At 37.0% G+C, this 27,480-nt stretch overlaps 1 protein-coding gene across 2 annotated transcripts in view; it reads left to right on the top strand.

The window, feature by feature from the left end:
- FAM135B (family with sequence similarity 135 member B) overlaps positions 1 to 14,307 on the top strand; it is a 183,583-nt gene extending 169,276 nt beyond the window's left edge. For both annotated transcript variants that reach the window (XM_090138030.1, XM_031591256.2), the window contains 9 exons: positions 1,194 to 1,348; positions 2,476 to 4,537; positions 5,489 to 5,655; positions 6,904 to 6,995; positions 10,182 to 10,279; positions 10,580 to 10,731; positions 11,152 to 11,262; positions 12,583 to 12,696; positions 13,937 to 14,307. In XM_090138030.1, the coding sequence (XP_089994156.1) occupies positions 1,194 to 1,348; positions 2,476 to 4,537; positions 5,489 to 5,655; positions 6,904 to 6,995; positions 10,182 to 10,279; positions 10,580 to 10,731; positions 11,152 to 11,262; positions 12,583 to 12,696; positions 13,937 to 14,142 (3,157 nt within the window). In that variant the 3' untranslated portion in view covers positions 14,143 to 14,307. The remainder of the gene's footprint in view (positions 1 to 1,193; positions 1,349 to 2,475; positions 4,538 to 5,488; positions 5,656 to 6,903; positions 6,996 to 10,181; positions 10,280 to 10,579; positions 10,732 to 11,151; positions 11,263 to 12,582; positions 12,697 to 13,936) is intronic.
- Positions 14,308 to 27,480: the final 13,173 nt, after the last annotated feature.

The following is a 27,480-nucleotide window of genomic DNA, read 5'->3' as shown; positions in this document are numbered from 1 at the left end:
CCAATATTTTACAGAGAAAATTATTGGTATTAATGATTCATTTTTCTTGTGCCAGAGTCTGGTCTCAGAGAACATTTATAATTTTTACATACTGCCTTTAGTATAAATGCTGGTTCTATTTATTAGTGTCAGTAAGAACTTAATTATGGTGCTAAGTTTCAATTCCAAATACCCAGATATTGATGCAAACGAGAATGAGCATTTAGAAGTTTGTGACTTTTCCCTGAATCATGTTTTAGCAACCAGTGACTCGCTTATCCCTGAGAAAAAAATATCTGGTAAGAGCAATGATGGTCAACAACAATTATGTTCTAAAGATGAAGCCAATATGATGGTTTGCACAATTTTATTTATTTATTTTTTTGTCTGGTGATAGGAATTTTCCATGCTGGCATGAGGACAGATCAACTGAATTACAAATCTTTTGTCTGAGTAATTCTTCATCTAAAGAATGTTTCTTCTAGTTAACTAGCACATGGTGATTACCTGCCTCCTACCACTGATAATCTGAAAAGTTGCCAAAATGTGGTCCTGACTCCATTCTTTGCCAGGCTCACACTCCTCAAGATCACAAACTCAGCCAGGGCACAGATGCTCAAACTCAAGCTGCCTCCATTCTTAATGCCTTTAACTATCCTCTCTGCAGTGGTGAGCACCAGGTCCAGAAACACTTCACCTGTGGTTCATCAGTCTGTCCAATACCCAAAACAGAAAGTTATCATCAATGGACTCCAGGAGTCTCCTGGATGGCTTGCAGCTCACTGTGTTGTTTTCTCAGTAGAAATCTGAGTGGTTGTAATTCCCCATCAGGCCAAGAGCCTGTGAGAACACTTCTTGCAGCTGAAGCAAGAAGAACTTGACAACAGGCTCCCCTTGATCAGGTTGCCTATAGTAGACCCTGACCACGAGCTGTACTTTATTGGTCTCATCCCTAATCTTAACCCATATGCTCTCAACCTGTTTCTGGCTGTTTCTCAGAGGGATCTCCTTGCAGTCCATCCACTTCTTAGTATGGAAGGCAACCCTTCAACTCCTCCTACCTTGCCTGTCCATTCTAAAAAGCTTATAGCCCACAGTGATATCAATTGAAAAGCACTACTGTTAACTGCCTTTGCTGCCTGGCTTGCAGGAGTGACTAAGAAGCAGCACAGTAACCACTCAAACACTCAATTTCTTTTGCATTTTGCTGCCAGGATCCAAAGTCATGCACAGATTTCTACAGAAATTCGTAATTCAGAGTACTTCACCAGCATGCCCCCACTGCCAGCAGAATGCCTAGACATCGATGGGGACTGGAACACGCTTCCTGTTATTTTTGAAGATAGGTACATGGATTTGCCTTGCAAAGGTGAGTGAAACACCCTGAGTACAGCTTCACGAGACAGCTGGAACTGGGGAGGTTGACTTCCCTAACCCAAGGTATTTGATCTCACCTATCTTGAACTAGCTCTGCCTTGGATGAGAGCATAATCCTCTACAAAATAGAGCTGAAGTCTTTTTTTTTTTTTTTCTTTTTATATTGAACTTTAGATTACTTACTGTAACTTCACGTTTTTTTTGTTTAACACAATGTTTAGTTGAAAGGGCTGGAGGCAAAATCCAGAAAGAAAAAAAAAATTGTATTTTTGTTATGGTAACAAACAGCACAACAAATTTCATACTCAGAGTGACATCTAGTGTTAAGAAAAGTCAGAACAAAAAGCCTTACAATTTCTGTGAAGACCAACACTGTCCCCAAAAGGCAGTACTGCTTTTCTTAAAAATAATTTCCCCAATAGTAGCTAAATCAGATTTTTCTTTAAGAAAATATTTAGTTCTGCAACACTGAAGTACAACCTTTTAGTCTTTGCTTCCTTTTTCTTTTTAAGCAACTATTAAGATTAGCAGAGAGGTAATATATATTAATACCATAAGTGACCATGGTCCAGTAAATATGGCTTGTTATTCAGAATTTCCACTCTTCCAGAGCTATCAAGTTGCCTAAATTTTGACAGTAATAATTACTAATGTTTAAGCCATTAAACTGTGTAATAAGCTGATTCACAAGCACGATCTACACTACATATGAAGTGATACAACAGTGGGAATGTAAAGTGCCAGTTCTGATTGGTTTATCAGTGCTAGAAACTAGCAGTTTAGATAGTATCAATAAAATATAACTCCATCTTTTTTTTGCCTAATTTTAACTTGTTTACTGATTATAAATCCAGTTGAATGAACTCTGGCATTTGCATTTGTTATATATTTCTAATGTAGAGATAATTTATATAATTATCATTATATATATATTTATATAATGTATATGTTTTATGTACATATGTATATTTATATAAATATATAAATATTTATTTTATTATTATTATAATTTTTCTAGGCCTTACTATCACTGCTCCAAATCCCACATCACATGTGGGTAGTATGCTGTGCTGTGTGGAAGTTGCAGATACAAATTCTTTTTTTTTTTCTTTCTTTCAGATCAGAATTTGGATACTTTCCCAGATTTTGAAGCTCCTGCCAATGCTCAAATTGATACAATACACGAGAAGGAAAATCTTGCATCAAATGATGCCACTGTAGAAATGAAAGGAGACTTTGGGAAAGGTACTTTGCTAATACACACAGACAGGATAAACGGGAATCCTTGCTTGTATAGCGATTCCGAAGGTGCTGCTTTTGCAGCCAAGGGTTTAAACCAGCACTCCACATCTCAGGTATGTACAGCAAACAAAGAAGGCCAAAGGAAACCTGAAAGCATTTATGTTTCAAGTAAGGAAACTACTTCTGACTCAGAGCTAAGCAATACAGAATGCATATCAGAGGAGTCTAAAACATGCAAGGAGGTTTTATTAAAAGACAATAGGCATTCAGTGGGTATTACCTCTGAAGAGAAGAAATCTAGCAATAAGGGTGCCCACAAAAGTGAGCCCGTGTTGATTGTCAGTGCTCAGATTGAGTGTGGGGCATGCGGAACTGATGGCTTGGAAGGCAGGACTGAAATACATAAAACGGCTGAATCTGGTCATCCTGAGAGTAATTTCAGTTCTGAACTTGCACTGAGTGAATTCACCAGGCTTGAAAGAACACCAGATGCAGATAGCAAGCCTCTGCAGCCTGTTTTGAAAGCTTTGCCCTCCCACAGCTTGGAGGTGAAGTTGTTCGCAAAAGAGCAACGAACTGAGGAGTGTGAAGAGTTTACCCTGATGTCAGGGGTCATAAAGAGATCCTCCTCTATTATATCAGATTCGGGCATCGAAAGTGAACCAAGTTCAGTGGCATGGTCTGATGCTCGGAGCCGGGCTCTGGAACTGCCCAGTGATCGAGAGATCCTGCACCACTTGGTACGGAGACATGCCATCCACCGGAATTCCCTGGAGGGTGGGCACACAGAAAGCAATACCAGCCTGCCCAGCGGGATACAAGCGTCTCTCACATCCATTAGCTCTTTGCCCTTTGAGGAAGAAGAGAGAGAAGTGGAGCTTACCAAACTGACTAAATCTGTCTCAGCTCCTCAGATCAGTAGCCCAGAGGAGACTTTGGAGGAGGTGGACATATCTAAACACATTGAAGCAACCTCACAAGACTCAGGAGGATATTTAAAAAGCTGTAGGGAAACAGAGAATGGAGATGGGCAATTAATGATGGATTTTTCTATGTGTCAGCTCACCACTGAAAGTGGGCAACTAGAACCAAGAGGACCTCCCAAACCCTCTGCCAAAAACAGTAATGACAACATAGGACTACAAAGGGAGGAGACAAAGGAAGATTTCTCAGAGACTTACTGTAGTTTGGAATGTGCAAAACCACCTGCATGTAATCCTCTCAGAGATAATGACTCTGAATGTCAATCACTGGAGAGCAATGATGAGTGCAGCTTAAAAACACCAAGGGCTAATAATTACTTGGACAAAAGTATAGATGAGTTTGATAAGTACATTACAGATCCAAAGGATACATCTAAGCCAGACAGATTAAAAATAGAACAAGACTTGTACATCAATGTGAGAAAAACAGGAGAGGACAGTTTCTCACAAAGCATAAAGCTGGTACCACATATTTGCAATCCTGTTTCAGGTCCTTCAGAGACTTCAACAGAATTTGGCTCAATGCAAGGAGAATGCAATAGCTTTCTTGCTGATGAGAGCCTGCTGGTGTATGCAGAAATGCAGGGGTTACAGGAAATTGAGCTCAACGACTCACCTGCCTCAGCAGATCCTGCTGCAGAATCCTGCCAGGACAAATATCCTCAGGAACTTGACAACCAAGGGCAGAAACTTGTAGCTAATGGCACTGGGTTTCACTCGGTTACAGTGGATGGGGTAGCACTGGAAAGCAGAAAGGCTGTTGATGTGGTTAACCTCTCTGTCTCTTGCACGGCCACATGTCTTCCCTTTTCTTCTGTGCTCAAAGAGACCCCTGCGATGGTTGGCTTCTCTGCAAAGCAGGCTGCATTTCCCATCACACGTCAGCCTCTGGGCTCTTTTGGAGTTTCTTCCCATTCAAATGAGGTGGATGAAGAGGCCAATGAAAGGATGCTGAAGTAAGAATGTCTGATTAATTAATTAATGTTGCTGTCATGTCATGTCACCTTGAAAAAGTTCAGGGCCCTAATATGGAAATAGGTTGTGGTGAGGGAAGTTTCAGCCTTTTCTCTCAGGAAACAGCAATAGGACATGAGGTAATGGCCTCAAGTTGTGCCAGGGGAGGCTCAGGTCAGATATTGGTAAAAATTTCTTCTCAGAAAGAGTGGTGAGGTATTGGAACAGGTTGCCCAGGGAGATGGAAGAGTCACTTTCCCTGGATGTATTTAAAGAAAAGGTTGATGTAATACTTATGGACATGGTTTAGTGGTCAATATCGGCAGTACGTGGCCAGTTGGACTAGATGATCTTAAAGGTCTTTTCCAACCTTAATGATTCTGCGATAATGAAAACTTGTATTCAGAGACAGTTGCTACCTGAGAAATTACAGTCCAAGTAATCCAAGTAGACATATGATTTATACATAATAAATAATCTAAGTAGACAGAAGACACAGAAACACAGACAGACCCAAGATTTTCAGAGAAGTTAGGTCCTTAAACCTCATGGAAACAAGTGGGATTTGGGTCTTATAGTGGGATTTATAGTCTTTAAGATTTTGCCCTCCATTATGAAGCCATGGTTACCCAGACATGAGTATTGATCCTATATAATTGCAGTGCCATAGCTTGTTTTTCTCTTCTGCTTAATTTTAACGATTAACTAAACTATGAAAGGGGATCACAGCTGGGTTGTAGGGCATTAACTTCAGTTTGTGAAAACGGAAAATGGGAGAATGGACATTCAGGGTACCTGGAGAATAGAGTCTTTTTTTTCCCCTCCTCTTTCTTAGCCTATTATCTTCTCTACATCCTGATTTCTCCCAATCAGAATAGAACCTTCTCATTTCTAGTTTGAGGGTTGGCTGTTGAATACCCAGTTCTACTGTGATTAATTAATGTATTCTCCAGTTTTTATCAGGCCAAAGAAAAATTTAAAAAAGAAATGAAGATTGAAGGATTTCTGTACAGTGACTTATCTGTACTAGCTTCTGATATCCCATATTTTCCACCAGAGGAAGAGGAAGAAAATTTGGAAGATGGAATTCACCTGGTTGTCTGTGTCCATGGATTGGATGGTAAGACCAGGAGGAACAGCTGTGTATAAGAGTCATTCTGGTGTAAGCAACAGCAAAAAAGGCAAATCTACAGGAAGCGTGAAAGAACAGAGAGTCTAAGGAAAACATTTATCTTAGAGTTTAACTTTTATGTTATTATAATAAAGAGTCTAGGAGAATACTAAGTATTTAACAAATGAGTACTGCAGCATATTTTTGTCTGTTTTATTTAGGCAGAATTCTGCACCAAATTACATCAGTCCTTCAGTGTACAGTATGAGTATTTTACAGTAACTCTTCATGTCTTTTTGGAGATATCTGGTTATTTAGCCAGTTGTTTATCTAATTCTTTATACCACCAGGATGAAAGCATTACTTAACAAAGTATACCAATGTTGTAGGAAATAATTTTGCTGGCTTTAGAATGTTGAAGAATGACACATATTCACTGCAGTGGAAGGCTGGCCTGGAATATTTTGAATAGATACCTTCCAAGCAGAAAATGGATATGTTAAAGTTGAAACTTTGCTTGAAGCTATTGGTTTCAGTGGGCTAGGTGAAGGTGTTAGTCTTGAGACTACAGAGAAGGAGGGACTGAGAAGTGTGAAATTCTCCATGATTTATGCAGGCATTTTTTGCCATTCAATATCCCAATGGCAGTAACGTATTTCTCATAAAAAAAAAGTACATCCTTTTCCAGCAAAATAGTTCAGAATACCTCAGAATTTGTCTAGTATGACATTGGGGCATTTTGGTCATCTTCCAAAATGTTATAAGACTGCTTTTCAGAACCAGGTCTAATTGCAAGTGCAGAGAGGCAGGCTATTCTGCATGTGATTACCCATCCTTATACACAAAGCACAGGTGCCAAGGACCCCTGAAGGTCTGCGGTGCACCTGGTATTATCACTTGGTGCAAACTGGAAGGGACAGACATCTGCCTTTTCATGACTCCTTGCCTTATCTACACTGTTCAGAAAATAGGGGACTAAGTTATTCTGAGCTCTATCTTTGCCCTGTCCTCCACACTATTTGTGCAGCTCATGCAGTGCCCAAAAGCAGGAGGTGAGGTCCGGCCCTCCTTGCACAGATGTCAACGTTCTTGCTCTCCCATTGTTTCAATGCATGATCCTATGGTGTGGCAAGCTGTCATGGCAGCACTTAGCAAGAGCTTCCTGTTTCAAAGTGTATTAGAAGATAAACATATTAAATTAAGTCTCAATTATTTTTTCTGTCAAATTGCATCTTATGAAGTGTCATTTGTTTCTAGGTAACAGTGCAGATCTACGGCTGGTAAAGACTTTTATAGAACTGGGACTCCCTAGTGGAAAACTGGACTTCCTAATGTCTGAAAGAAATCAGGTAGTATAGAGCAAAATTTTGTCTTCCATTAGATCTCCTACAAGCTTTTGGTGTTGCTAAAACTGGGCCTTCAGGAAGGCTTTCACAAGGTGAATTAAGCAATAGAACAGGGAAATTCAGTGAGTTTTAGTAGGATTGAGCTCAAACACCTGTTCTTGTGTAAGATGGTAGGGAGATTGAACCCATATGGAAATACTTAGAGCACTGAAGTCAAAAGCAACTATGTTGTTACTTAAAAGACTACAACTTACACAAAGAAAATTGATTTGTCTTGTGAGTTTGAAACCTTTCAGCCTCTGCCTGTTGGATGCTGAGTGACACAAAACCAACAGAAAGCAGCATGTTTAATGATGTTAAATTCTCTGGAGGATGTAAAATATCCAGAAGGTGTTGTCAGCTTCTTTTGGTGTATCAACCATTGTTTCACCTGTTAGAATTTTTGTGAGATTTATATTCTTAAATGAGAAATAAAAGCCCTTCAGGAAAATTCACTGCCAGTCCAAGCAGAGCAACAAAAATGAATTCAACACTCTGCTTTTCAGTGAACTCATATTAATGACACTGAGGCCTACATTTATGCATAAGATAAGCATTTCCAGTGCTGGATCAGAAGCATTATTGTGATTTTATGATTTAAGATCAGCTGAGAAACTTGAGTCAAAACTTTCCACCCTTTACTCAATAGCTTTTATACTTACAAGTGAGTAGTTGGTGTTGGTGTATGAATTTGCCACCTTCAATGAACATCTCACTAGCTCTTACAGCACCTCTACTTACCATTATCCCAAGGTCATAATGGGAACTTTCAATCCTAGAATGTGAAAAAATGAGAAAGTTCCTATAGCACTGGAAATTTTGGCTTTTTTTTTTTTTTTTTTAATTAAAATTAAAATTGATTCTTTAAAGCATCCGGTCACATTTTTTCCCTGCTCTGGGGACCATTCTGAAAATGATCCACAAAATCAAATGTTCAGCTGAATTTTCCTTAAGAGTGGAAAAGTCAAGCCACCTTTTTTAGGCAGTCCTCTACTTGACAAACTCAGTCAGGCTGAGATACTGAAGATATGAAGGATAGATATATAACCTGGTGAAATATGACTTTTGATGTGTTTAAGTTGTGATTAATGTCCAAGCTGGTATTTTTCCACTTTTAAACAACCTGAAAGATTTGGGATGATGAGCCTGAGAAGAAATCATTAATTATCAATGCAGACTAAACAAACAGGCAGGAGGTTAGTGGACTGTTTGTAGTTTATGTGAACGTTTATTTTAATGCAGTGCTGCAAAGTGAATATGCTCATGTTTTCTTTTGCTAGAGCTGCAATTAGCAAGATGGGTTGTGTCACAAAAGCATTAATTACTAGATATGTTTGCTCTGAATAGCTGCTCCAATATTTGATGATTGTTTCTGTGGCAACTCGTTAGTTATTTGATTTAGAGTCCTGTTGATTTGCCAGATGACACAGTTCTGAATAAGATTTGCCTGTAAATGTGTAGATCAAACAACATACTATTTTTTTTTTTTGTATCACAATTGCCATGACTGTTGGAAGCAACAAATTGTTTAAGTCTCTTTTTGGCACTCATTCTCTTATTGATATTGTTGAATAACAAACACACAATATTCACACAACATTTCATTAAATGGCATAATAATTTTGTGATCACATCCTTAGCATCAACATCAGCCATGAATGTGTAATTCATGTAGATTGCTCTGAAAGTAATGCTTCCTATTTATTTTCATGGAAACTACAACAGATACAAAGAATACGATTACACTATTTGATAGACCAAATTCTCAGGTACAAAACACTATTTTTTTTTATAGTCACCAGCATTGCATTTTCACCAGTGATGAACAGAAGCCTGCATACTGTGCCTATAAAAATATGCAACAGCAGAGGTGACCTGCTGTCACCACTTCTGAAACATACCAACCACCGACTCACTGTGTTCACATCCACTGTTTGTTCTCCATAAACAATCAGTAAGCATCCATGAATATCAATGGGTGCCATTTTTTCCACATGAAGGAAATCAGTGACACACCTTTGCTTCATACACACTGACTTCCATGTCAGGAGCCATTCTGTCAGACTGCCTCTCTGCTGCCATCAGCAACAAAATGTAGCAGAACATTGGCTGGAAGGTTCAACCTCTACTACCGTATCACCAACATCTGCCTCTGACATTGTGGGCCAACATAATAAGATAGGATGCATTACTTTCAGAGCCAACCTTCTATATTCTGTAAATTATTTTATCATAGTAATCTGTTCGATTCTAAATGTCAAAAGCTTTTATCTTGTTGTGCAGAATATGGCTCAGAGGTTGAGCATTAGCAATTCTCACCACTATTAAGTTAGGCCACTTCAAGCCTTAATTATGAATCGGAAATCACAGAATCACATAATTATAGGGTTTGGAAGGGACCTCTAGAGATCATCGAATCCAATCCTCCTGCAAAGCAGGCCCCCAACAGCAGGCTGCACAGGTAGACATTCAGGAAGGTTGTGAGTATTTCCAGAGAAGGAGAAATCACTCAGCCTGATACTGTTAGATTTACTATTAACAAATTATAGGCCCAGGTTAATATTATCATGCCTAAGTTAGAGGCACTGTCATTGGAGAAAACAGAAGCAACCACAGAAAGTGATTTAACCCTTTAAAATACTGTCTTTTACAGCGTCCTATTTCCACTTCCTATGAAGGAAGTGTAGGATTAGTCTTGTTTGAAATTTAATACTCATGTTATGTGTCTGAAGCTAAAAACACAATATAGGGTCAAATAAACTCTGACAAAAGATTTTGCCTTACCTTACCTGAGAGCTCAATGAAGACGGTGAATTTCTACATGGGCTGTACCAAAAGCCATGTGATTGATAGTAACCACTTTTTTCTCATTACATGAGAAATACTTGAGTAAGTTTGCAATGTTGCCTGGAATATAATTGTGAAATTTCACGATTGTTTTCAAAGAGCTTACATTTTTAGAAAGTCAGGAGACTGAGAGAAATTCTGACCCCACTGAGCATTCATATAGAAAATTTGGAATAGTTATTACTTTTGTGCTTATGATTTATTTTGAAAATAACAATAGCCTGGGATATACGTATACTGCAATATATATATATATACACAATATATGTTTTTGATTCACCTACTCAAATCTTTTTTCACCAGACTGATACTTTTGCTGATTTTGATACAATGACCGACCGATTGTTGGATGAAATTATTCAGCATATTCAGTTGTATAACCTCTCCATATCCCGGATAAGGTAAGCATTCTAACTGAATTGTCTGAGCTATCTGTGGCCATGAGCATCATTCAGTGAAATTAGCTTTTCCAAAAGTATCTTATGTCAAAAGCCATTGAAGTCAGTGAGCTGAATTTTTACATTGTAATAGGTGGTAGAGAGTAGTAATGAGGCTGAACAAAATATAAAATGACAGCTAAATGATGCTACTAAAAGCCCCAATAAAGGCCAGTTGAGAGCAATTTATGTTTCCCTTATACTTAATTTAAATATCATATGCATGTTTTTTTTGTATTTATATTATTCCATCTTTCCCAACAGTTTTATTGGACATTCCCTTGGTAATGTCATCATCCGATCTGTACTAACTCGCCCCAGGTTTCGCTATTACCTCAGCAAGTTGCATACCTTCCTGTCCCTCTCTGGGCCTCACCTTGGAACCCTTTACAACAACAGTACTTTGGTTAGTACAGGTAAGAGTTAATGGGAGGGCACCTACTGCATGGTCTCAGACTGCTCCCTGGAAAATCCTTAGGTGTAGAGCAACGAAAGAAGAACTCACTTCCCCAGTGTTCTTCCACTTCTGTTCATACTGACAATAAATAGAGGCATCTCTAAAGCTGAAGAAAACACCATAGTGTGGGAACTGAATGTCCCAAAGTTTAGCCTTCCTGAATGTTTAACTTGCCACAACACTGGACAGTACAAATGAGACACCCAGACTTTTCTCCTTGTTTATTAGCAATTCAAGACAAAACAAAGACATAAAATAGGGAGTTAAAGTACTAACCTTACTGAATTCACTTTGAGTTTATTATTAAAGGCACATATCTTTAATCCCTTTGCTTGGTAATTAGCAAAAAGGTAAAAATATAGTCAAATTTTCATTGCAGGTCTATGGCTCATGCAGAAATTGAAAAAATCAGGGTCACTTTTGCAGTTGACCTTCAGGGACAATGCAGATCTGCGCAAGTGTTTCCTTTACCAGCTCAGCCAAAAAACAGGTGAGTGAGGCTTAATGTAATTGTGCAGATGTTGAGAGTTATGCCAAAGGATTCTGCTACAGTGCCATGTCCTCCAAGGAGTAAAGAATATGCATGCTATTACTGATCTTTCTATAAATGTTCTGGCTTTTGAAAGAACAACTCTTTCTAACATTAATATGGGGGTTTTTTTTTGTGCCTTTTGTCTGCATAGTTATAAATGAATATAGTTGCCAAACAGTTAGTGCCCAATTAAAGCCTTCATGATGAAGCAAGCCTGCACCTAATTTCATATTCTTCAAGCAAGAAATAACAGGCCACCTTCACTTAATTTATTTTAATAGATGCAAATCATTTTTTCTTCTTTTTTATTATTTTTAAAATTTAATATCACTTATCTCTAGGAAATAGATGCTGTGAGATGAAGAACAAATTTTATTCATGTCTATTGTGACACCTCTGTACTTCAGAGTGAGATATATGGCCTCACAATGCAAACGTTGTCTGCGCAACACTTTTCTGTAGCCAGTGGCAGCCCCATTGCCTCCAGAGAAGAGGGAGAATTCATGGTTTGAGTCCATGTACCATCACCGTGTATTTATCCCTGCAGGATGCAGGGACTGAATCCCAAGGCTCTTTCCATATTGATGTAATAGTGTGATGTCATAGCAGTGAAAGCAGTGATTTATTTCCTCCCTCTCTCTGTTTTTTTTTTTTTGTTTGTTTGTTTTTTTCTATTTTACTAGCTGTTGGGGTTTTTTGTATTATTTTTTGAATGTGATCCCCAATTATATGAATTGTAAGTACACATGTGTTTCCAGTAGTTACAAGGATAAATATTTGCAAAGTGATGATTCTAATCAATCGCTACTTGAAACCAAGACAGTACTTGCTTTTTTGTTTGTTTGTTTGTTTGTTTGTTTTGTGTTTGGTTTTTTATTGTTGATATATAATTAACCTATATGTGTACTGGTAAGTAATAAATAGCTCACAAAAGGAGGATAAATAGTTTTAAAGCTATTCTTATGAATTTTAGTTTGTGCTTTATGTTTTAATTATTCTTTAACTATTTTGCACTGTAGATTTTAAAGTGTTATTTAACACGAATATGTTTGTACTGCCCATCATTCTGCTGGACCAGAGAAGTTATGGATGACCCATCTCTGGTGGCATTCAAGGCCAAACTGCATGGTGCATTTGGCATCCTGATCTAGAGTCTCTTTCAGTGGTTGGCATCCTTGTGCACAGCAAGGGGGTTGGAGTGGCTTCTATGATTCCATATTGGATTCTATGATTCTAAGATTCTATTATAAATGTATTTAATGCATTTGTTTATTACAGGTCTTCAATACTTTAAAAATGTTGTATTAGTGGCCTCACCCCAAGACAGATATGTACCCTTTCATTCAGCAAGAATAGAAATGTGCAAAAATGCACTCAAAGACAGGCATACAGGTATGTTTATATTTCTGTATTTGCAAAGCTGTTGAAAAATAGTGTTTTTGTGTACCTGAGTTTGTAGTATCACAAGAATATTTCATCAGCGTGATCAAAACTCAGATGCATATTTCATAAGGAAGAAAGTGTTGTCTTCCCACAGGAAATGACTAAAATCAAGAAAAGTTTCCAAAGATGTTATTTGTTTGATGAATATAAATTTCAATTAGGTTGTGATCAAAGATTTCTTATTGATTCTTTCCCTTGCCCTCCTAATTATTTTTTTTTAAACTGATGAAAACAGAACTTGTTCTTAACAATGCTACTCCTTAGTTTACTGAATTATTAGTACTGTCTCACACAATGAAATCTCTCTCAGCAAATCCAAAGTTAATGAGTTTTCTCTTTGTTTTCAGTAGTGTTTGGATGATTGCCATGTAATTTAAGAGATCTAAAATCATATTGGTTTGGAATAAAATCATGCAAAGCACATCAGGACTCAATTCATCAGATGCCTAACTCTCCTTTGAGCACAGTCTGTGCACTGTTCCTAGTAATGCCTTTGTTACTTACAGTTTCCCTTTTTTATAGAATGTTCCATGGCTTCAGTCTGATACTAGTTCCAGAAATAATGTTCAGTATAACTTTATACATGTTTCACATGTATGATTACCTAGAAATTGCAGTACTCCTTGGAAGTAGAGACACCCAAACCCAAAAGTCAGCATGGTTGCCTTCACACAGTTCTTTCTTTTTGACCCCAGATGTGTCCCAGGGACATCTTTGGTATAGTATATGCTAGATCTGCATTCAATGCATGTTCATGAGTAAAAGTTTTCTGAGCTGTTGTTGTTGTCCTATAAATTCCTGAGCTGTCTGCAGAATAATGATCTTCCTGCATCACATTCCCCAGAGAAACCCGAATAGGCCTCTATGTCTTGCCAGACCTTTTGCATTCAGCTTCACAGACAACATTGGTCCAACCCTCTTCCCCAGAGGAAACGGGAACATTTCCTTCCACCTCAGGAGAAATAGAAGTGCTGAGATATGTCCTAGGGGCTTCATTAGACTTCCCTGGATAGACAATGAATGACATTTATAACATGCTGTAACTTGGCAAATTTTTGTAATAAATTGTTTCTATTGCATTTTGTCCTCATTTCCATTTTCCATTGAGACTGTCCTTATATGACATGAAAAGAAAGAGGAGATCTAAACATCTTTGGTAAATAGGTGTAATATCTAAAATCTTTTGCAGGTCCTGTTTACGCAGAAATGATTAACAATCTACTTCAGCCTTTAATTGGGGCAAAGGACTGCACTTTGATCAGACACAACGTGTTCCATGCTCTACCAAACACCGCCAACACATTGATAGGCCGAGCTGCCCACATTGCTGTGCTGGACTCTGAACTTTTCCTGGAGAAATTTTTCCTTGTGGCAGGACTCAACTACTTCAAATAGTGCCTGAAGTGTGGGGTAACTGAAGCAAACCATTTCACTGAATGGAGGAGAATCCCTTAGCCAAAAGCTTCTAGTATTAGAAATGAGATCAGGTGGGACTTTCAGACTCTCCATTTCCATTTCTGTTTCCAGAAAATAAAGTGCTATGGCTTTAAGGCATTCAGGCTTCCAAATATTGGTGCTTTTGGAAGAAATAAATATTACTTTTCAGTTTTTATGTCATTTGTCTACGTAAAGAAATGAGTGAATTCCGAATGAGAGAATCAGAGTATAGATGGTTAATTATCTAAATGAGGTGTGACCAACGTGTTTGCAATTTCTCTCAAATACTAACCCAGGAACTTAGCTGTTCTTGATTTAATGCTTATTTATGTATTAACAAACACATCTGTAGCACTTTGGGATGATTAACACAAGAGGAAAGAAACGTATATGAACTCAGGTTAAAACCTCCTTTATGAACTGAAAAGTCAACATTCATGAAAATTTCAATGTTTCCATTTGTCAAAAGAAAATAATTCCATTATTCGTAATAATTTGTAACATGCACATATTCATATCATGGAAAGGGGGGAAATATTTAACATAGAATTAAAAAAAAATCTTGATATTTGTCTTTTTTAAGAAACCCTTAAATTAGTTAAACATTTGTTCAAATCAGAAGCTGCCAAACTGCTAAGAGACTATTGGCTTACTTGTGAAATAACAGTGGCATCTGTTAAGACTTCTCCTGTTTACATGTATAAAATACCATTATTGTGCTCGTCATTATAACCTTATTTTTTTTTACTTTTACATTTGTACCCAAATACATTTACCCCAAGATAATTCTTTCTATATATCATTCCGACCCTGAAATTTGAAATTTGACCAGTAATACCCTTGTAAAAATAATCCAATGGGAATGGATCGGTGACCAAGAGCAGGAAGGATTATGGAAAGCTCAAGAACATAAAGCTTCCTCTGCAATGCTCTAAAAAGGTTTTACTAATGCCCATCTGCAGTGCCATGTCCAATCCTAATTATTTTATGGTTACAGCTTGTTAAAACATTTAAAAGTTTATTAATACAATGATATCAGAGTTCTTTTTAAGAGTATGAAAAATAACCCATTTTTCACTTTTCTATTTTGCATTTTTTTTATTAAAAGTTACCAGCATTTTAAATGACAAATTTCAATAAATTTCATAACTTTTCATACCATTTTAATAAATTTTCAATGTCACAGCAGTTTTTTCAAAAAAAAAAAAAAAAAAAGGAAAATGAATAATTCTTCACAAATATTTTTGTTAGGAAGGAAGACCATTTTTTTTTTTACTGAAAGAGTAATTTGTTTAGAAACATAACTGACTAACCTTGTATAGTGAAGGAAATGAACATAAAAAGTGACAAAGTTGGTTCCAGATGTCAAGACTGTCAACAGAGAGCAAAGATAAAGTAGTGTAGATTTCTGAAATAGGAGGAACCCCCAGGGAAATATTTGTACACATATAGGATAAAACTTGCTGTGTTCTAAAGAAGAATAGTGGGAAAATTACATAAAATTAGTTCAAGAAAAGAGTCGCTAGCAGATTGAAGTGAAGATGATCTGGTAGTTTAGGCATGTTTTGAAATAGAAAGGAGTAAGTAGGAATATACAAAAAGCTGCGACTAAGATCATGTGAAATCAGGTAGGTATATTTCACTTAAAAATCATCTTCTGCCCTTCAAAAGTGACACTGAAATTAAACAGAAAGAATTACATGGTGCATTTCAATAGTGACAAATTTTGTAAACATTAAATATTGCTGTAATATTTGAATAGGTGGATACTATTGTGGGTTGTTTTTGTTGGTTTTTTTTTTGTTTGTTTTGTTTTGTTTGCTTGCTTTCCTTTTAAAAATTAACATTTTAAAGCTAGAAGCTCAATTTACTAAATTAAATTCTGTATCAGGAATCGGGAACTTCTGGTACCCACATCTTGTTTTTGGAAATCTTCTGGCTTTTCGGCCTCAACATTCTAGTGCCAGCTACACCTATTTGTCAGCATCCTTCTTCCTTGGTAAACTATTTACACAGTGTTAAACATAGTGAGACTTTCAGGATAAGCTTTTATACAATGCAGTGGTTTTGATCTGAAGCCACTGACTTCCATGGAGTATGTGAAACGCAAGGAAGAAAAACAATCCTCAAACATCAGCAATCTTCAGTGAATTCTATAGTGATCTGTTCCTCTTTTAGAAAATTTTCATGAATCTACACATGGAAAATTTTTGAAGTTACTGAGAGGCCATTTTACACATATAGACATATTTAATGTGTGTGCATGTGTACGCAGTGTAAACAAAGAAGTGCAGCAAAACAATTGTGCTTATTTCCCGGTCTCACAATGCAATTTTTTTTTAATCCTGAGTATACTGAATATGACAGCATATCAGTGTTGTGCTTCTTAAACTTAGATTGATGATTTCTTGCCTCGCACAACAGACAGCATTCTTAACCTTTTGCTCACATGACTGTGAGGTCTCTTTTGTATTACTGAAGAAACTGGTGGCCCTTTCAGTGCTCTACACTGCTATCAATACTGAGATTGATGGATGAACATACCTAAAATTTTCTGTGTTCCTATACATACAGTGTTCTTCCGTGGCCTGGTGTCTGATTTCAGTGGAGTTTGATTAGGTCCATGCAACTTGCTCCTTAAAGGATGTGATAGAAAGCTTCTACAGAGCCTCCAAAAAAATTTAGGAGACATCATTCCAGTGAAATGATGTTACACAGATTTTATCTTTCTTATGCTGCCAGAACATTATGGGAAATATTAGCAATAACTGTCTAGCTTATCTTTCATTTTGAGGTTCTCAGAATAGTCTCCCTCTTCTTTTTTCTTCTTTTCTTCTTTTTAATAGGATATTGCCTTGATAATAACACAGGATATTTTAAGTCAGCTCTAACAGTATAAAACATCTAACTGGTTGGACTTTGTCACAATATAGCAATCAACATTGACTCATTTTTAGAAGGTTTTTATATGTTGATTTATAGAGAGAGAAATATATATTAAGAATTAACTTTGTAGCAAATATCAGCTGTACAGTGAGCATCTTTAGTGTTAACATTTGGAATTTGAATGTACTGTCCTTTCATATAAAGCTTCTTTATATAAATTTAATTCCATTAGCAGTATTGATAAGGGTTTCCCTTCAAAATGCAAATATTTGCTTTTATATATCTGTGGAGGCTGTACTTATTTCTTAAGCAAAACTCCTACATTCACAATGGAGAAGGCAGTTTTTCAAGAAGTCGGACAGAGTTGGGGACACTACTGCATTTGAAATTAAACTCATGTCTGTGGGATTCTTCTCTAAAGAAGGAAAAAAACCCAACAAACAGTAATATAATGTTTCTTCCACGCTCCAATGAGTAAAATAAGTTTGTCTAGTGAGGTTTGACAGATAACCCAAATGAATAAATTTTCTCGAGGAAAGATGATAGATCAAAAGAAGGAAAAGGACAACAAAGAACAAGGATCCCAGGACCTTGAAGGACAATATTAAAAGCTAAAGGGAAGAAAGGAAGACAGGAAAGTGCACTTAATGTAAGACTTATTTTGGGTGCCTAGAATGTATGTGAAAACTGGACTGGATCACACTTGTAATTATTAGCTATTCTGTTTTATTCTTTGAGGTGCGGATTTTCACTGGTACAACTGGATATCAAGAAAACACTAGAGACTAGAGACAAATCATGATCATTTAAAATTTGGCTCAAAATGAGTCTTTTCTCAGCCTCCAATGATGCCCATTTCTCTTTTGCAAAACTTGTTCACTTGTTTTCAAAATCAGGTCTTTCCACTGACAATAGCGGAAGCTGAAATGGATTGGCTTTAAAAGGCTGTATCCTAAAAGATTGAAACCTTAGCACAGAGCTTTGGAAATCACTAGTAGGAATACTGAGCTTTTACTTCAAAGTGCTTCATAAATATTCACTGACCAATCCTCTTTAGTATTCCCTTGCTTAAGACAGGACAAGCTTGAAAGGGGAAGCTATTATATGGTTATGTGTAAACCAGGAATTCAGGCCAAAGCTTTCATTAGGACTCGTAGGTTCCTCTGGTGCTTTCTCCATGTTAAGAGAAGATCTCTTCCTTTCTACTGCTGCATTTGACATAGCTAACTGGTGATACAGGAGGAAAGTGAGAACTTGTAACAGTGGTGTTAGAACCTTTTGAAGGTTTATGGAAGTATCTCATTATATAATGATTAGTCATGGTGCACTTCTGCAGTAGTCATAGCATGCCAATTTGTATCAATCTATCTGAATGACTGTTTTCTTTATGGACATAAATTTCCATTTGAAAATTATCATCAGGACAGACCATCATATTTCACTCCAGCTGGTCATTTGGATGCTAAATGTCATGCCCATATAGAATTATCTTAAGAGTGTTTTAATTCAATACTATATACACAACAATTTTGATTTTGAATGTTTTTAAGTAATTGCCAATTCCTGGTCAATCTTTAATATTTATTTACCCCTTCCTTTTGAAACAAATGTTGTGACTAGCAAGACTTTATGATTCCCCTAATTTGCTATCTCTTGAGTAAGCTAAATTGCCTTAAGCAATTCTGCTTTGCCTAGTCATTCCAAAGTTTACACAGTTGCTTTTCCATTAACTGATTTCTTCTCCTGCTTTTTTTTTTTTTTTTTTTTTTTCTGGCTAAAGCTTCCATGAATGCCTTTTCTTTTCATCCTTCAATCCTTACCTTCAAACAAATCTACAAAACTATCTAATTACCTGAACACCGTTGATAGTCTCAAGAATATCTCTAGTGACTGCACCAACAAGTGTATCATATTGTCACCTTTTGTAGGCCTCTCTTTCAGCATGTAATACATCCAGTCCTACTTTGCACTCCTGCATTCCCACTACAATGCTAATTCATGTTTTTACAAGTTTTATTTAATGTGATGTTAGTCACAGTTCATCTTTAGGTAAAGTCTGTGATGCATAGACACTTAATGTGAGTCGTCTCCACCTTGGCATTAGAGACAGCTATGTTTTCTCACCTTGTGACCTCCGGCATGCTGCTTCCCAACAGGTTGTGTGATCTGCAAGAGCAGCTGTTTCCTCTTTGTTTTAGTAAGACTAAATGATACATGCGTGCTTCCCTAAGAGAAGTCCATGCACTGGGTAGAAATGGTTATGAAAACAATTTCATCACTCTGGAGCCATTTTAAATGCAGATGAGCTAGGCTTCCTCTGTATAGGATAAGAGCATAAAGAATAAATATGTATAAGCTCTGCTTATGCAAAAGTTCAGGCTGAATTAACTTCTATTACAACCTTGAAACTTGATTTATCTGCTTTTGTAAATTCAACTCTCTACTTCCACACAAAGCACTGAAAGATCCTATTATCTGTGCAGGAAACTAATCACATCTGTGCAAAACTGATTCCCATATGTACATGTGCGTGCCAGAAATCCATTAGGTATATGCATGAAGCTACACATCTTCAAGCAACTTCTTCATTGGAAAAATAAGAAACTGCGGCATAGTAAACAGGACTGCTCTTATTCAGTCTGGCAAGTGGTTCAGACTTGGAGAGCTATCAACTGCAAACAAATGGCTCATCCAAAGGAATAACAAAAAAAAAAAACCTCCATGAAGACTAGTTGAAAGTCCAGTCTCAAATAACTTTTTTTTTTTTTTTTTGGTCAGAGTTGGTACTTCAAATACTGTGAGGGCCTCATTTATTCAACATTTCCCATACAAAGATTAAATAGAACAGCCAAGAGCCCCAGTATTTCAGTTTTCATGATGGTTTCTAGCAATTAATTTAAGAACCTTTTAATTCCTTCCTGAATGCTGAAGTACTAGTAAAAATCTACTTTTCCCAATTCTGGAGAAATGCTCTCTTACGTATGTGGATGTCTACCTGCATTACTCCTCATGGCGGAAAGGTATCAAGTTATTTCTCAGACAGTATTATAGATGCAGCTGTATGCGCTGCAGATCTTTTTCATCTAAGATGTCAATAACACATAATTTAGTTCTTGTATTCCCTGCATACCATTTCAGTGATATGCCTAACACACCTATGTATATAGAAAGTGTATTTTCCATGTTGTATGTTATATTCTTACATGTAATTAATGTATATTGCCATATGTAGTGTATGTATATCAAACTGTACTTTGAAGCTGGTTGTGACTACAGAGTCTAATAGGTTTCTGTTCCTTTTGGGGGAACATTCTTGTTATCTTCCAGAGCTCCTGTGAAGGAGAATTTTGCTGGTTTCCTCACCTCACTGGAGGAGAGATTGGTTTGCACAGAGGTTGCCTCTTGGCAAACCATTCACTGACTAATTTTATCTAAGCAGCTTTGAATTTGCTGTGTGTTATTTACCAGTTCTGTTGCTTCCGTGGTCAGTGTAACATTTCAAACCCAGCTGCACCGTCTTTTGAGACAGGAAGGTTGCCACCATTATTAATTTTTTCTTGACAGCCACCCTTTTCTACTAAGCATTCATTTTTAAGCTGATAGGTCAATGATTAGTAAGCTCTGTTTACTTGCGGTGTGTATTTGGCTATACATCCACTTTGGGGAATTCCTTCTGCTTCTGCTAAATCTCCTTATGAAGTATGTGAGAGATCAGTCTAGACAAATCATGGCACTGCGTTTTGAATGTGTGTCTGAAAGTAAAATCACATAATCAGTAGTTTATTCTAGGTTTATTATCACTGTTTGTTTTACCAAGAAAGAAGCAATACTGGTGCTTGGGCCCATGCGTTTTGGGATTATCCTTCTGAGTGAGAATCTGGATCAGTATATTCCTAATCACAAAGTTCAGAAATAAACTGAAATTCATACATATGTCTTGTTATTTGTACTTTAATAGCCAGCTTTCTTAAATTATGAACAGATTAATGGTTCAGTTTAATGAAGGATTGGATTAATAATGAATTCTTTCAGTACTGAAGAATTTTTCTAACTATCCAGGACTAAAGCATCTATCATCTATTTAAATCTATCAGTGCATACTCATACTCAAAATTGAGTACTCTGAGATTAAATTTCCATCTTTTAAATTTCCCAATTATGTTCAGACAGTCACAGCATCTAGAATATCAGAAAAATGCATTTTTCTATGTAATTGTAATTACCTTTAACAAGCAGTACAAACTTTAGCTGGGAGCACTTGCTTTCTAGGGGACATTTGGTCTTGTTTGGAGAGAACTTGTGACAAGAAGTCTGTTTAATTTAAGCAATTCACAGGAACAGGCGAATCCCCACCTCTGTCGTATCCCTCTATTCCATGCAGCAAATTTCACTTTCGGGTGTATAAAATCAGAAAATTATGGTTCATATTCCAAACAAAACACATCTGTGAGTCAGGACTTGCTTGTCATATTTTTCCCTCTATGCGATGTGCATAGGCAATTACTTTTTTTGACACTGGAACCATTGTTTTGCATTAAGAATCTTGAAAAACTTGACGAAACTCCCTTTTAAAAAGTATTAAGATTATAACTCTCAAAATCTAGCTGTAACTTTTTGATATTTAAAGTTAGTGAGGTCAACAGCAGTAACTTCTCAGCTGCACAGTATCTATTCAAGTAGAACACCTTACACTGCTGGATTCACTCAGTGGTAACACCTTAGACATGACCTTTACTGTCCCTCAGCTGAAAAATGGAATAGAATTTGGTCAAAAGGAACACACTTCTATGAATATACTGTGGGTTGTTTGCTTTTTTTTTTTTCTTCTTTTTTTTTCCAAAATAAACAATTGACAAATATTTTGGGGCTCAGTTTCAAGTGACTAATTGCAATTTTAATCAGCTCAATTAAAATAATAGTAATAATTAAACAAACAAACAACAAGAACAACAACAAAACAAACAAACAAAAAAAAATCACCACCAAAAACTGACCCCAGGACTTAATAACCATTTGTACCCATCACAGTGGTTGTAAAATACGAGCACTGGTTAACATGCCCATATTTGTACACAGCCTGCAAAGCAATGCATCTGAGATACTTTGTTCTCCAAGTACTGTACTCCAAGGCTGATTGTTTAGGGTGAGAAATATGCACGATTAACTGGTCGATGTACCATCTTCTGCAAATTTGGGTTTAAAGCCAGTAATTTTATATGGAGGTTGAACTTTGCAGGTGACTAATCTCTGCTATTTTTACATCTAACTATTTCTGTGGTCTGAATATGAAAACAACTGATTCTGTCATGTGGCACTAGAGGTTGTATTTTTAAATTATATATTATTACATCTGATTGAGGCAGTTATGTTTCTTTGAAATTATATTTCAAATCAGACAGAAGAGGCAATAATTAGGGTCTATGAGCTTGGAAATTTTGAACTGTGTATTTATTTATAAGAATATTCAAAGATTTACAACACATGTTCTGTTCTGATTCTCTCTAATTTACTTTCTTTTCCCTAATGAGCATTTTTCAATTGCCATGTACCTCAATTTTCTTTAACTTTGTCTGTCCAGATATGAGAGACATATTAAAAACAAAAAACAAAACTCACAAAATAGCAAAATGGAAACGAATGAAGTTGAATCAGTTCCATGACATTTTGGGGACAATGCAGGCACGAATCAGTTTTCATGAAATGTACGTTCTGACTCAGCATTCACAAGGTCTTGACTAAAGGTCTGATCCTGAGAAATGCTGCTCAAATGCACTTTTCTATAATGGGCCAGATCCTCAACTGGGTTAACGTGGTAAAGCAGTTTATGCCATGCAAGTATGTTGCTGAAAGGCAGCCAGTAGCATTCATGGCATCTCATAGATGGAACATCAGAAGATAAAAAATGTCCTGAGTTCTTTCTAAGGCCAATTTTCCAATTGGTCAATTGTATTTTAGAAGTAATGTCTTTTTAGACAAATGCAGACCTCTTCAAGGGATCAAGTCAATGGATTAATGTGGACAGATCCTTATAGGTTAAGGGAAAGGGCTTTTAATTTTTAACTCTACTGGTTAGAATCATGATCATACAAAAAAGTGAAGAAATATCTGACATGGTCCCTTGTATAAACAAGATTATGAATGTAAAGCTTATAATGCCACTGTGAAATTTTAATGCTTATTTATTATGGTTATGAGGAAACCTGTACAATAAGATGATGATAATAATAATGAATAGTCATCAGTGCCAATATGATTCTACTATTTTTCTACATATGCTTTATTGTGGCATTTTGTGTAGCTTGTGTTCTGTGTAAAGAAATGTCAATAAAATCTTTGCTTCCTTTTGTCTGTACTTTGTGTGGTTCTTGATATTTACACAAGAAGTCCCAATATATTTTTGTCTATGTACTGTGAGGGAATAGGATACCAGCAATAAAGAGAAGTAGAATATAAAATTCTGAAAGCATGAAGCAAGAAAATGCATGAGCTGTATGAGGAATCTTGGCCAATTTGTATTAGGAATTTCTGCTTGAAAAGACAAGAAAGCGCTGAATCAGTAATGCATGGAAATGATTAAATAAGCTAATCATGACTTAGAAGGCTTTTAATGTGGAACTCATATTGTCTGATTAAATGAATCTGGAAAACACTGAAGGCAGCAACTTATTTAGTGCTTGAATGCTTCTTTTTTAGGCCTTTGTATGTCTGATGTTTAGGAACTAATTTCAAGAATATTATTCATAACCAGACTTCTCTGGTACCAAAAAGTTGAAGCAATGAATCTATATGCACCTGTATACCATCACCATGAATTTACATTAATTGTTGGTGAGATGGGGATGTTTCTGCTTCTTTATGCCTCTTTGGCAATGTCTGTACCAGTTAACTGTACAAGGAAAGGGCATTTCTGCTTTTTGTCAAGTTCTGGTTTTATCCCACATATTTCCAGAAAAATACATCTATACTAAAATTGGTCAAAGGTTTATGGGAACAATACAAGTATCTGCTTTATCTTCACCTAAAATGATACGGATATATTCCTGTCTATTTGTTTAATTTTACCACAGATAGGATTACTGATGCTACCAGTGATAAAGTATGGCAGGGTGGGATCCATCACCTTTTGAAATGAAAAGGAAGTGAGGAAGAAATGTGTGCAGTCCCAGAAGAAATTTCCCTTTTGATAATAATTACATAGAAATCTCACAGGTCAGAAAATGGATTGACCCTACCATAATTCCAACAAGTCATTCATCCATCCTGAAAATATTACAGGAGCTGGCATATTTTCTGGGATTTGGCAAAAATGCGCAAGGTGAAGAGATACTTATTGGCACAACTGTTCTAGGAAAGACAAACCAACACTAATTTCATTATGCCTAGTCCAAATGGGTTGATTTGGTCTGTTGTTTCCCGAAAGGCTAAATTCATTGTATCATTCTTGTAAGTGAAAATGTGGTTCTGTGTGGTAAACTATATCCTCATCAGAGTATGTGTTCTGCTGGGGATTTGTAATGAAGAAACACCATAGCTTGTTTTCATGACTGTCCAAGATGAAGTAGATGCTTTCCAAAAAGAGCTGTAACACAACCTTACCTTGGTTATTATGACTGGAAAGCTAAAACTGAGTAGGCAGGCTAACAAAATATTGCTGTATATAGCCGTAGGTGAATCTAGGCTAAAAACTATTAAACATCTGGTAGCACAGTTCAATCACAGCCTTGCCACAAACCTTAAATGAAAGCTTGGTTGTATTTTTCCATCGGAAAATATGCTAATATTGAACTGGAAATGGAATGAAACAGGTTGAGCTTTCATCCTGTTTACCCAGATGTAAGATATCTGCAGCCATAACTTGTGCCCCTTCCCCCACTTGTGTCTATAGGCCAATTTCTCTCTCCTTTAACTTACTCCCCAACACAAACATATCCTTTTCACATTACCCAATGACAGAATGTAGTGCACAATTTGGCACATAATGAAAGATTGGCTGAAAAAGTCAGGAGTCAAATTTAAAACTAAAGAGACTGGGCTAGAGACAACCCAAATACCTACTGACATAACTAAGACTTGTATTCAGCAAACCAAGAAGCTAAAACTGGTTTGCTGGACTTTGAATTCATTACTGTGCTGGAATTGAGGCCTAATTACTCAACAAAAGAGTAAGTGCGTTCATTCTTTCAGATGTCATTTATCACATGCTGATGTGTAAAGTGTGATCATATTAGCAACCTGCTCTTCGGCTTGAATTGTTCCTGGGAGCTCTCACTGGCCTGATCAGGTTTGAGTTATCATACCCCAAAGATTTTTCCTCTCTAATTTGAGTCAGAAAAGAAGTGACACATAAATTTACATGTGCACTCCCCTTTCATAATAGCAGCATCTATTTTCCTTACAGTTAATTTTGCTGTAGGCCTGTGTCCAAATAAGCCAGTTAATAGCTTCATATTCATACAAAACTTCACATATTTGGAAAGCTTGGGATACACTTTTCTTCCTTGAGCCATGAAATTGCAATTAAGAATCAACATCGAAACCACAATTCTAGCACTGCTTACTTTTCTCCCTCTCAATACGTGTACTGCATTTTTTAGTCAAATTCAACCTCTACTTGGTCATTAATAACAATGGCAGCCTGTATCTGCATATAGAGCATTCATCCCACAAGCAGCATGAGGTGAGATTTCAAAACAATGCTCATTACAGGGACTGCAGAGTGATGCTGTTCTACACAAATTGAGGAAAGTCTGCCTTGCGCCATCCAGTGCAGTTAGATTATTTCAGGCAACATGGACTATGCTCCAGTGACTTGTGATTTGGATGGAACTTGGGCAACAATGTCACAGAATATAGAATTACACAACAGAGGTGTTCCACGTACATAACTTTTTGTATAATCCAGAGCTGCCACAAGCTTTTTAGCTACAGTTATTTATGGATTACCCTGTCTGATCTTTTATATGGAACATAAACAGCAATATTTCTGTACTGCTGCACTCCACTGTGCTAACTGTAAAGAAGCAGCAGGCATCTCAGAAAGAGCATCCGCAAGAAGCTTTGATAAATCATAAAGCCAATCCCTACATGGCAGGGAGACACAGCTAGTCAAAATGAAACTATTTTAAATCATCACTGATAGTAACTGGAGACTTTCTCTGTCTAGGGCAGCCTGGGTTAAATGGGAACTTTCCCAAGAGTATACTGTGCTTCACAAAGATGCGATCGTGTTATGGCAAATTGTCTTGGCTCCTTATAAATGTCTTTGGCAAGCAGTGTCTTTAGAAGGGCTAAAGAGGCAGCAAATCTCTTTTACTACTCATGGCAATAAGCTTTCCAGCCATCATAGTGCCTGTATGGTCATGTCATCTCCATAGCTGAAATGCCACTGACTACCCAAGTGAACTAGCAAGCTGCTGTTACCAACCCTAAATTAATTGCAAAATAATTTTGTGCCTAACATGAAGGATGACCCTTGTCTCTGGAAATTTTCTGAAGAAAAACAAGAGAATATGTAGTTTTTGTTCTCCTTATGCTGGTTTACAAGCTCCAAGTCACTAACATCCATTTAGAAAGCATAGTGACTGATAGTCCAATGCTCAGCAGAAAGTCTTGAGAGAAGCCCGAAGAAGAATTCGCCCTTTGCCAGACAGCCACACGGTGTCAGTGTTGGATCATATGGACACAACGAGTTGTGCATTTCCTTGGCTGCCACTATGTACCTGTGCCAGGCTGTGACAGGCTAAGGTTAGGACGTCAGGAGGAACGCCAGGTAGTGGCATACTGCTTCCAAGACCAGAAACAGAGAGAGCTATGTGTTCTGATGTGTAATTTTGTCTTTAACAAATCACTTCTCTTTTCTCAACTCTCATCCTGTATCCCAAGGATATATGAATCAGTATTTCCCTATGTTTTTCCAGTCACAAACCATTTGAATGTAGAGTTTTAGAGCCAGCACATCACAAGTTTAAGCTTAGTGCCCATAGGCTTGCTCTACATCATTAATTTCTCAGAAGTTGTCCACAGAGTTCTTCGAAATTCTATTTCTTTTACAATCTGTTAAGGACTTGGTGCATCCTATTAACAATGCTATGAGCTCACATCAGGCTATCACGCTGTATTGCATTGTATTAAAAAGCACCAGGGCACAGAGCCTGCTGGAATTTAACAGGAAGCTTTCAATGCATCAGACTCTGAGCACAGGAATTGCCATGAGGCATTAATCAAATACCACCCTTGTGCTACTACACTTCCTCATTAAATGAATGGTGACTCTTTGATACGGACATGGCCTCCAGCAGAAGGGAAGACTTGTCTGACACAAACCTTAAATGAAAGCTTGGTTGTATTTTTCCATTGGAGATTATGCTAATATTGAACTGGAAATTGAATGAGTTTGCTACTTTCACTTGG

This window comes from Phasianus colchicus, chromosome 3 (genome assembly GCF_987193195.1).
Source record: "Phasianus colchicus chromosome 3, bPhaCol1.hap1.1, whole genome shotgun sequence".
In the NCBI taxonomy this organism is placed as follows: domain Eukaryota; kingdom Metazoa; phylum Chordata; class Aves; order Galliformes; family Phasianidae; genus Phasianus; species Phasianus colchicus.
This window is presented reverse-complemented; position numbering and strand designations above follow the sequence as displayed.